General features: G+C 45.2%; 1 protein-coding gene across 2 annotated transcripts in view; it reads right to left on the bottom strand.

The window, feature by feature from the left end:
- The window catches only part of MSN (moesin), a 77,736-nt gene that overhangs the window by 35,526 nt on the left and 29,886 nt on the right, over positions 1–12,324 (bottom strand). For both annotated transcript variants that reach the window (XM_077922662.1, XM_028714863.2), the window contains exon 2: positions 3,209–3,292. In XM_077922662.1, coding sequence (XP_077778788.1) covers positions 3,209–3,292 — 84 coding nt within the window. The remainder of the gene's footprint in view (positions 1–3,208; positions 3,293–12,324) is intronic.

Raw genomic sequence — 12,324 nt, 5'->3', positions numbered from 1 at the left:
ATGCAAGGAGGAAATATTAGGGAGGAGGCCATACTGCCACAGCTGTCTGTAAACAGGACATAAAAGAATGGAAAAAAAGAAACCAAGGACAAACATTTTTTTCAGGAAGACCCCATACTTACTTTCCCAAGAAGATGTTGTTCAGGTGATGGAGCCAGAACAGACACACAAGGTTGTGGAAAGCAATAGTTCTGTGCTATCCTTCCTTTTTGGACCACCTTCCCCAACCTAGAGGTTTTGGGATACAACTCCCATCAGTCCCACCCAGAACAGCCATGCCTCCATCAGCTCTGCAGGCTAGATCAAAACCTCTGGAGGCCCCCAAATCGGGATGACTGGCTTGCCCTCCCCTTCACCTCCCATGACTAGGAAGTTATGGCTACTTTGTCAGCCCCAACCTGCATAGCACAAGAGTCAAAACAATCCTCTTCGCCAGGGGCCATTTGACATGTTTTGAGTTCCATCTGAGGTTTTGTTTCTAATTTTGGTGTTGTTTAACACTTCTGCATTGTTTTAAATTTTCGTTAATTGTTTTGTGGACTTCTTTTGAACTTGTGAATTCTGTTCAGTTGGGACACCTTAGAATATTTATATCCCAACTCTTGGCAAGTCAAACCATATACTTGGGAAAGCGGTGGTCATGAATGTTGGTCACTTGATGACCCACACATGTGAGTGGGGGGTGAGGGAAGAGTGTGTTTATGGAAGGAAGTCGAGCATGTGAGGAAGCAGGGGATGGGCCTCCTTCAATACAGGCTCCCTTTTGATAAGAGAGAAGTGGTTCTGAGAGATCTGCATTGGCTCCCAGTACATTTCCAAGCACAATTCAAAGTGTTGGTGCCGACCTTTAAAGCCCTAAACGGCCTTGGTCCGGTATACCTGAAGGAGCGTCTCCACCCCCATTGTTCACTGAGATCCAGCGCCGAGGGCCTTCTGGCGGTTCCCTCATTGTGAGAAGTGAGGTTACAGGGAACCAGACAGAGGGCCTTCTTGGTAGTGGCGCCCACCCTGTGGAACACCCTCCCTTCAGATGTGAAGGAAATAAACAGCTATCCTATCTTTAAAAGACATCTGAAGGCAGCCCTGTTCAGGGAAGTTTTTAATATTTAATGCTGTACTGTTTTTAACACTTGATTGGGAGCCACCCAGTATTTATTTATTTGTTGTTGTTGTTGTTGTTGTTGTTGTTGTTGTTGTTGTTATTATTATCAGTGGTGACCTTTCATGGGCAGTGGGATTACCTAGAGCAGGCTTCCTCAACCTCGGCCCTCCAAATGTTTTTGGCTTACAACTCCCATGACCCTTAGCTAGCAGGACCAGTGGTCAGGGATGATGGGAATTGTAGTCTCAAAACATCTGGAGGGCAGAGGTGGGGGAAGCCTGACATAGAGGGACACTAAGAGGCAAGGGGGCAGCCAGAAGGGGGCAGTGGGGGGTGTAAAATAAATAATTTATTATTTATAGGCTGCCCATCTGACTGGGTAGCCCAAGCCAGACTATCAGGTTTTGAAGAGCTGATTATCACTGGATCAAGTTCATCAACTTCGTTGAATTAAATAAACTAAATTTTAATTGGATTCTGAACAAAATGTGCAATTAATTGTTACTGTTTTGAATTTTGTTATGTTATTATCGTCCGTAGTGGGTCATGCAAACGGCTATTCTGAATAATGCTTTTTATAGGGTAGGGGGCACTGGGGGTGAGTTTACAGAACCAAGAAGGAGTGGCCCCCAAAAGCCTGAGATCCACTGTTTTTCAGTCGGTGAAAGACAGCCAGAGTAGAAGAAAACACTTTCACCTGGTAGCAGCCAAAGCATCCAAAGGAAAAGGTGGGCCAAAAGAGAGACATTGGACTTTGCTGCACCTCCTTCGCGCTACATGACCCATGGAAGCTAGGGTGCAATGACAGGCAGCAGCACGTAAAATAAATAATATACATACGCCTCACCCCCAGTCACATCTAGGCTGGCACACACTCTAACAACACACTGTTCTGCTTTTTATTTGGTAGCACATTCAGCTTCATGAGTCAGTATATGAAGAAACCAGACCCAGTCATGGTGGAATAATATTACACCATACATAGAGCATTAATGCGCTGTAATGGATAAGCATTTCAGAGTGTGGCATGGGGTACAAGAATTAAAACCACTACAAGCCCCAAATAATAAAAGTGTTTTATGAGTAGGTTAACCACAATGAATCTATTTCCTCACAATGCCAGAATGTCTAATGGAGGGAAATATAAGCCCTGAGGAGATTCAAGGCTTTATTGTGAGTCACACCCCATTCTAATGCAATCTATAGGAAACCATCAGGCCAGACATCTAAGAACAGATAGGAGAGTTTGTCACCAAGGTAGAAAGCTTCGTTGGCTCTAACTCAACCTTTTGCCAACTGGTGCCCTCCAGATGTTTAGGACAATAATTCCCATCAGCCTCAGACAGGAGAGTCATTTCCTGCGATTATGGGAGTTATAGCGCAGCAACATCTACAGGGAACATGGCATAGTGCTCTCCTCCTCCATGAACCTGTCCAATCCTCATTGAAAGCTATCCAAGTTTGTGGCCGTCACTGCCTCCTGGGGGAGCAAGTTCCCTAGGTAGACTATGTGCTGTGTGAATGAGTCCTTTCTTTTATCCTTTACTATCTTTTATTTAGGGACACGGGTGGTGCTGTGGGTTAAACCACAGAGCCTAGGACTTGCCGATCAGAAGGTTGGCGGTTCGAATCCCCGCGACGAGGTGAGCTCCTGTTGCTCGGTCCCTGCTCCTGCCAACCTAGCAGTTCGAAAGCACATCAAAGTGCAAGTAGATAAATAGGTACCACTCCGGTGGGAAGGTAAATGGCGTTTCCGTGCGCTGCTTTGGTTCGCCAGAAGCGGCTTAGTCATGCTGGCCACATGACCCGGAAGCTGTACGCCGGCTCCCTCGGCCAATAAAGCGAGATGAGTGCCGCAACCCCAGAGTCGGTCACGACTGGACCTAATGGTCAGGGGTCCCTTTACCTTTTTATCTTTTATTTACCTTGCATCTTACATCTCACCCGTGTATTTGGTTGCTGTGGCTAGCTGCACCTACTAGCCTTAACAACAAAGGCGGCTCCACACATTGTTATTTATTGCTCATTCCTCATCATTCAATATCCAATTCAACACAGACAAAAATGTTTCAGATGATACAGTCCGTACATGGCTGGTCTACTTACCTGGTCAAACAGCTGCTTCCCTGTGGTGTTGGGCTGGATGGCAAACTCCAGCTCAGCATCCATGGTGGTAACTCGGACAGTAATCTGGAATATAAAATAGGAGGGTAGAATTAGAATCCAGATGCCTCATGAAAATCCATTCACCCATCCAGCAGCATGAGCCAAAATTTCTTTCTTACTATAAAATATTTATATGCTGCTATTTCATAAAACATATCAAAGTGGCTTACAATGAAAGTACATGTTCAAAACTCCCATTGTTCTAGGCGCATTTTGCGACAGGGAATTTCATCAGCGCATGCCGTTTCTGAGCTCTGGGCACAGCGCTATGCCTAAGATTTCAGATTAAAACTGCAGAGTGGAAGGAAATGAGGATCTTTTTCTGCCTCCCCACTTCCAGCTACTCTCTGAAGACTGGAAAAGAGACCCTCTTAAGAATATATGGGGGGGGCAGGGGAAGGAGAAGACCATGTAAAAAATGAACATATTATTTTAGCTGCAGTTCATTCATTTTCAGCTTTGTATTCTTGTTATTTTAAAAAAGCGTGCCTTGACATTCTGTTGTTGCGCTCATAACCTAGGATTAAGGAGCCATTTAGCTCCTAGCTTTCATATCTCAGTTTCTAACACTGAAGCCATACAGTAAAAAAATATATATATTAAAATCAGACATTGATTAACCATTGTGAAAAGACGTAGTCTCAATTACCTGCATAGGCCTTGGCAGAAAAGAAAAGTCTGCAGCAGCAGTTTAAAAGTTGAAACAGTCTGTATTGAATGACCGAAACTCATCACCATCATCTCAAAAATGTACTGGATCAGCTTTCCCCAACCTGTTGCCCTCCAGATGTTTTGGACAACTTTCATCAGCTCCAGCCACCACGGACAATGGCTGATGTGAACTGCAATCCAAAACAGCTGGAGGGCAAAGAGGTTGGAGGGAATTAAATGGACACACTTTGGAGAATGAGAAAGCAAACCTGCATATCAGAGTAGGAAGCAGTTTTGTGCTATGAAAGGCAATACATTCCTATCAAATATTAAGAATATATTTAAATCTCTTTCCAAGCTCAATAATATGCAATCAAGCAAGATTCTGTACAGCTATTGGTGGGTCCAGGGGATCCAGGTGGCATGGGCTCGTGGCTCTTGCAAAGTGGGTCACCCTAAGCAGCTGCCAAAGGAGGTGCAACTGGCCTTTCATTCTGGAACAAAGAGGCAGAGATGAAACTAGAAGGTGGCTTTCCGAAGTTCCAGGGTGGCCATACCCATTTCCCTTCAAATACCCCCTCTTGGAGCATTCTTCTCCACAGGATGTTCTTGGAGGGGGAGATACTGAGGGACGCGGGTGGTGCTGTGCTCTAAACCACTGAGCCTCTTGGGCTTGCTGATCAGAAGGTCGGCAGTTTGAATCCATGTGATGGGGTGAGCTCCCATTGGTCTGTCCTAGCTTCTGCCAACCTAGCAGTTCAAAAGCATACCAGTGCAAGTAGATAAATAAGTACCACTCTGGCGGGAAGGTAAACTGTCTCCATGCAATCTGGCACTCGTCACAGCGTGCCATTTTGCAAGAAGTGGTTTAGTCATGCTGGCCACATGACCAGGAAAGCTGTCTGTGGACAAACGTCAGCTCCCTCAGCCTGAAAGTGAGATGAGTGCCGCACCCCATAGTCACCTTTAACCGTCTAGGGTTGTTGGGTTTTTTTACCTTTTACGTTACTGTCCAGTGAGATACTGGAGTGACTTTTCAGTTTCACCTGCCCATGCAAGTTTGTTTTATACTAGCCGGTTTCTTCACTGGCACTCAATTAATAAGTTGGCTTGGCAGCTATGGTTGGATTTGTAAAGAGGTCAGCAGTAGGAGTGTTACATTAATACAGAGGGCTACACCAAAGTTAATACTATTTGCAACCTACATTTGTGGAGCCTCCACGCACAATGTGCTTTGTGCCGAAAGACATAAACATTATTCTTTCTAAAGGGAATGAAATCAAAGTTGTTTTTCAGTAACACCAGCAGTCCCTAACCTTTTCAGAATCAGGGTGCACTTTTACACCAAACATGCATGTGGAGGCCCTTTTCTTAAGCTTTTCCCATAGAGGTGCATGGTGGTAGTTCTCCTGTTGTGACCCATCTTGGACCAGGCCATGACCCACTAGAGGGTCCCAACCCTCCAATTGTAGACCAGTGGACTACACTAACATAGACAGTTCTCACCCTGTGGGACGCCTTGCCAATACAAGTTTGACAGGAGACATGCCCACTCATTTCTAGAAGTCTTCTATAAACTATATAACTTAGAAAGGGCTTTCAAACCTGAGTTTCTCTGCAAACCAGCTCTTACTGATAGATTTGGTGTTTTTATCATTTTTATCGACCAACTGGCAAGGTCAGTGTTATCCTCCTTCCTGCAGCATTGTCTTAAACTAGGCTACTTGAAGAACCCATGAGAATGTCAAAGCCAAGAGGTTCTCAACACTGACTATTTTGGGACACCCACAGTAACACATGAAATATATAAATGCCTCCCTTAGATCAACACCGAGAGAACTCTGTTTGAAGAGTGCCCTGTGTCATTCAAGTTGAGCAAACTCTGTTACATGAGCTCACAACATACTTGGAAGGAGTTGAAGCAAAGAGCTTTCAGCAGAAGGAGATTGATTGGTTATCCACTCTTCACCCACACTGGCAAGCAACACAAAAGATTGTGTTGGCATTCAGTTCTTGGCTGAGTCTCGACATAGCCTGAGAAAAGGAGCTTCAGCAGCCTTTGGCACCTGCCCAGGCTCCTCTGCACAGACATCCATGCACTTTTAACAAAAGCCAGACTCCTTTACCACCTGGGTGCCTTTGACACACCAACATCTTTGCAGAAACAGGCCTTGTCCCTCTGCAGTTGAGCTCACTCTCCACTCATTGCAAGACTTTGGCAGTAAAAGAGACCTTATAGCCCCACCAGAAGCAGCAAAAATCTTGTTAGAGTAATGATGGAGCAGTCATGGGCTGCTATGCCAGCGATCAATCACTACATAGCAAAGGTTAGGAGATGTGCCAAAAAAGCTGAATTGGAGATGCTTCCTTTCTGAATTAGGTAGGAGCCTATTTGCCAGTGATTACATGGACATGTAGATTTGGTATGTTTAGCCTGGAAAGGAGGAGATTGAAAAGAGATAAAACAGGTAAGCTTTTAAGAAACAAGACATGGATTGTATGCTCATCTGCTAGGTGGCTCATGGTTTACTGAACAAAACATGGTTAAAACAAACCATTGTTTCATGTGCTTATACTTGATGTGTGTTTGCAGATATTAAGATAAAAAAATAGTGTCACTGCAGAAGCATTCCGGGGTTTAGAATATTTAAGAATCAGCTCAAAGTATTGCAAGACACAACTGTTTTGGCAAAGGATACTTTGCAAGCCTGCCTCAGGAATTTGCAACATGTCTTAAGGAGCATCACAGACTTTCCTAGAAACTCATCAAGTGGCTTTGAGCAATATAGACCTTCACAATATGGACCTACCTTAGCAAGTTATCATGACAGCCTTCAAAGTATGTTAATGCCTGCTGCAAATCCCAGAACACACTTTGAAAACAGCAAGTTCCATCATCCCTGAGCACTGGCTATGCTGGCTGGGACTGATGGGAGCTAGTGGCCGACATTGGGTGGGGGGCACATCTTAGCCACACCCCGTTTAGAGATTGCAAATGAGTGGGACTGTCAAACTTCCCACAAACATTTGTGCTACCTCTCCATAATTCCCCCCACCCCCATTTAAGGAGTTCTGCTGGGCCATCCACAGTGCAGTCAAGAAGCACCACAATGGACCATGACATCTGCAAGATTGCAGCTTGCTGCTGCATCCTCTGCATCCAGAGCCTCTGTCCCTTTGAAAGTTTCAAGATATGCTCCCTGCATTCAGTCAAGGCTTCATAAACTGGAAGGCCAGAGATTTCTGCATGGATACCCACAGTATAAGTCAGGCATGTCCAAAGTCCGTGGCATGTCCTGGTGAAAAAAGCTCAACAACTTCAATCCTAAAAAACTTCATCAAATCTGGCCCTCTGTGAAAAAAGTTTGGGCACCCCTGGTATAAGTGTTTGATTGTTCATTAACTATTTCATATGGTCGCACATAGGAAAGGAAGCCTCTGGCTAGAAGTTTTAACATTTGAATTTTTAAAGGCAAACATTTGTCTCCCATTTTCTGAAATATCCTCAAAATAGAAGCAATTTTTTAAAAAAAGTTACAAGCAAGCCTAAAAGAGCCTGAACCAACACATATTCACAGGGAAGGAACAGGCATTTTCTTTTGGTAGTTTTAACACTTTTGTAGTTTACTTCAACACAGAAAGATGGCTATGGAGGAATATTGTTACCTGATGCCATTTATTTTCATCCCACCCTTTTTCTCCAAGGAACTCAAGGTGGCATACATGGTTCTCCCCATCCTCATTCAATCCCCACAGCAACCCTATGAAGTAGGATAGGCCAAGAGTGACTGGCCCCAAGTCACCCAATGAGCTTCATGACCAAATGGGGATATGAACACTGGTCTCTCCCAGGCCCTATTCTGACATTCTAACTACTACACCAACAATGCACAGCTAAGCACTGAAACTGCTGTGCAGAGTCATTCTGCAGAGGATGTAGTATATGTTTTAAGCTGTTCCAGCCACGAAAATTGGAAGGTAGCGGCACTGGTTCTCTAAGGTTGGCGACAAAATATTTTCAAGAGGCATTTCTTTGCTCCCATGGTGTAAACAGCACCTCGTTGGCCCTACTGTTGTTGGAGCCAGCAGGTTTTTCTAACAATGCAAAGTGTGCAGAAATCTGTTGACCAGAAGCGGGCGGGGGGAACGATCCCTCTTTCAAAGTGCTGTCAACTTCGGAGGCAGAGAGAGGAACAAACAACTATTTGCCTGCCAAAACAACTCTGAACACACACCCTGAGGAGTGGGAACAAAGAACACTGTCTAGCTGGCTTATGACATCAGTTACAAAAAAGAGCAAGGAGTCTAGATTCTTCTTGTTGCCCACTGGTGAGCAGCTGCCCCACCATTCATGCCTCCTGTGGGGCACGGTGGGGGTGGGAGAGGGTGAGGGGTATAGTTCTAGAAATGCTTCTGCAATGGACTGTTCAGATCTGTGTATGGCCAAGGACAACACCATGGTTTATTGTTTATTGCGTTTATGTTCCACCTTTTCCTCCAAGGAGCTCAATGCGGCATGCAGCCTTGTGGAGTTTTCTGCCACACAAGCTGGTTATGGTCTCTGGCTTAGATTAATAAATAACCATGTGAATGTAAGAAAAGCCCTGCTGGATCAGGCCAAGGGCCCATGACTCTAGCCTTCTCTTCTCACAGGGGCCAAACAAATGCCTGTAGGAAACCAGCAAAGAGCCCTCTTCCCTCCTGGGGCTTCAAGCAACAAAGACCGAGGGGGTCATCCAGACTTCGTTTTGTGCCACATTTCTAGGCACAGGTCCAAGCTTTAAAAACCTCCATTCCAGAGTGAGCTTTTTCTTTTTTCTTTTTTGGTCCCAGCACTTTCTCGGGGAAAACCCCCCGCATTTTACCGCTGAATGAGAGTAAATGGCAATTGTATTTTCCATGGATTGTTGTTGCTCCACTTCAGTGGTAAAACACAGGTTTTCTCAAGGAAAGCACCAGGACAAAAAAACCAACAACAACAACAACCCACTCTGACACTTTAAATCATGTACCTATGCCTGGGAAGCCACCAGTACAAAAGGAATTCTGGATGACTACTCAGTCTGCAAATAACTATTTAGCCATGATAGGACCTCCAAGCTCAGAGAAAGTATGCTTCTAGCTGTAGATACCTGAGAGAAGGAGTCTATGCTGTTGCTTTGCTCACTGGCTTCTCAGAAGAGAACTTTTAACTGGCTGTCACTGGAAATAAAAAACTAGGCCCAATGGTTGTATCAACACCACCCCGCCACTGATTCAGGCCGTTGTATGGGAATACCCACTATGTATGTATGTATGTATACATGCATGCATGCATGTATGTAAAGTAGTGCTGTCTACTACAGGAAAACTTAACATCCAACACTCAGAGAGCAATTTCAAATAACTACAGGAGTGTGTGATCACCTGCTATAGAGCACAAGCTATAGGGACACCAAAATTCGGCTAGTAGGAGCCTCCCCTCCATGGGAAAAAGTCTCATTTATCCATCAAGCCAGCAGAACTTTGGAGAGTCCCTCAGTGACCTGGTGCAGCCTCAGGATTATTTTCTTGCACACCTTCCGATATATGCAGCAACAACATGATTTCACCCCCAGCTCCCCAAGACCTTTCAGCCTGATCTCCCAGAGGCTTCCAAGGATCAGGAGAGGTATGCCCTCCCCATCCAGAATGGGAGCTCCAGGAATACTTACAGGCATTTGCCCACGTTTCCTATCGCCAGCCCTTCTCCACAACTCTCCTTTGGTATTTTATGTGCCAGCAGAGAGAGGGCGGGGGCACCCTGGGTCATATGAAAGTGCTTGCAATTGCTGAAGGGATTACAGTTTAATTAAATCAAACCTCCTGTAAAGGGGGGCTTTTCAGATCCCTAAGCTAATCAGGAAACAAAACACCAGCTGGAAGGTGCTCCCAAGGTTCGGAGCAGAACCCTGTTGCAACCAGCAGAGAACAGGCTTAACCCTCCACTTGGCTGCCTTGGGAAGGATCCCAAGAAGTTGAGCTCATGATATGACACCCATGGTCCGTCCGTCCCCAGCTCTGTTCCTACAGTAGAAGTGGCAGAGAGGGCTATCAGCCACGGTGAAGGCCATGCGCTGCTGCCACTGCCAGAGGCAGTAATGCTTCTGAATGCCAGTTTCTTGAAGCCTCAGGAGGGGAAGCTGGTTCTCGTGCTCAGCTCCTGGTTGCGGGTTTCCCTCTGAGGCATCTGGTTGGCCCCTGTGAGAACAGGATGCTGGACTAGGTGGGCTCCTCCTGGCCTTATTCAGCAGGCTCTCCTCACTCAGAAAAAGGCCAAGATTGGTGAGCTTGTTTGCTTGTTTTTACACTCCAACATCGGGAACATAGAAGCAGTTGCAAAGCATGAAATGGTGATGGAAGAAGAAGAGAAATGTTAAATGGTGCGCTTCACAGCTGCCTACATGGCTATCTAAAATGTCCTTCCCACAAGCCTCTTTCAGTCATTCCTGCCTATTGCTGCCAATAATTTGGCTTGACTATCCTTAAGCAGCTGCAAACCACATTTCATTTGTAAGCCTATATATATTTACCTGGCAGTGAATCCTACTGAACCAAGTAGGGATTTACTTCCAAGTAGACATGTGTAGGACTAAACTTATGAGTATATTTTAAATGCTTCACAAGCAAAGTGTCTGGACTTTCCATTAAGACACTGAATAAGGCAGGTTTGGAATAAAAGAGTTGGACTAGATGACCCTCTTTGGCCTCTTCCAAATCTATGGTTCCATTATTCTAAAGTGTGGAAGCTGACCACTCTATTTGGCGGTCCCAGAATTCCTCCACAGGACTGACTCTTTGCCCTGAAAAAAGGAAATAATTCCAATATTGCAAAAAAAGGATTTTATAGTAGAACAGAACATGCCAGGGTAAGGACATAAGAGGCCACTTCAGGATGTAGAGAGCTTTCAAGGGTGTTCATGCCAGAGATGCTTTCAGACTTTTCCTTAGAAGCTGTAAAGAGCTCCTTGAAAACTCTCTTGGTTGTCTGATCCACTAACAGAGACAAAGCACCCTTTCTGTGTGGCTTTCCAACATTGTCCATTTTCTGGAACCAACTGAAAACCTTCCTCTTCCTAATCTTGAGTCTCCAGCTGTTTTTGGACTACAACTCCCTTTATTCCTAGCTAGCAGGACCAGTAGTCAGGGATGATGGGAATTGTAGTCCAAAAACTACTGGAGATCTTATGATTAGATATTGATAATAATTTGGGATGCACTGCAATACTCATTGCAGATATCCATGTGTAGCTTTTCAGCTAGGTCTACTCTTTTCTGCGCATGTACATGGGAAATGATTTGTCAGAGTTCTCCAGTTCCTTCTTTCAGGGCTGTGTTTTTCTTGAAGTTCCACTATATGCAATAGAACACACACCATTCTCTTGAAATGGAAGTGCCTTGCATTTTCAGTGTTCCTCGGTGCTTAGCTTTGGAACATACAGAACATCCCCTCCTCTGTGTCCTTCCACACACCTTCTCCAGAGGTATCCTAGAAGCCCATCCTCTGTGTTTGACTCACCTCCTTTCCCATTGATTGGCTCTGGTCAGCACAAAGCGTGAGAAGGCTTCTGAGTGACTAAAAAGCTCTCCATCCCTGCTGATTGGGTGGCTCTAGGACACTGGAGACAGGGGACCCAGCTGCAGAAATAGTTAATGGCTCTTTGCCCTCTTGTGACCCCAGACAACTCCACCACTGGTACCACACAGGTATTAGATTTGCACATGGCACCAGAATTTAGCATCCCACAGTCCTCTGCTTCTACTGTGGCTAGAAGCTTCCCAAGTAACACTTAAGATATGAGCAAGCAATATGAAGCAGCAGAAGAGGGTCTCCCTCCTGCGGCGCAGGCCTGACTTGCTGCCTATGCTGTTTTCTCTGTTTCCTGTTTCAGTCGGCTGGAAGGCTATTATTCTCTGTGACTCACAAGAGACAACCATGTGTACAGGAAGATGCCCCACAGTGGCCCTCTTGCAAAGTAAGATTGGCCCCCACCAGCCAAAGCTAAATACCCTCTTTACACACGCGGACGCACACCTCAAGCCAGGTTCACTAAGCCTCTCAAGATGCACATTTGAGTACTGGGGTCAAGTTTACTTGTGTGGATCATGGAAACATCCATCATAATTGTTTTTGCTTTGTATTAGGAAGCAGGCTCTAGTGATCAGTGCTAGGAAGTCACAGCAAAGCTGTTCCAGCGAAGGGCGTGCTCTTGTGACACTCAAGTTCATATATTTATGGCACTGCTTTTTGAAACACTTATTCATGAACTTGTGCAAGGATCCAATTCCTCTATTTTTGCCATTTCCTTTCTCGCAAATAGAATCTTCAAGCACCCTCCCCTCGCTTTCCTGTCGCTGTTTCAAGAGATAACAGATGCTTTGGGCTT

This window comes from Podarcis muralis, chromosome Z (assembly GCF_964188315.1).
Source record: "Podarcis muralis chromosome Z, rPodMur119.hap1.1, whole genome shotgun sequence".
Taxonomy (NCBI): Eukaryota; Metazoa; Chordata; class Lepidosauria; order Squamata; family Lacertidae; genus Podarcis; species Podarcis muralis.
This window is presented reverse-complemented; position numbering and strand designations above follow the sequence as displayed.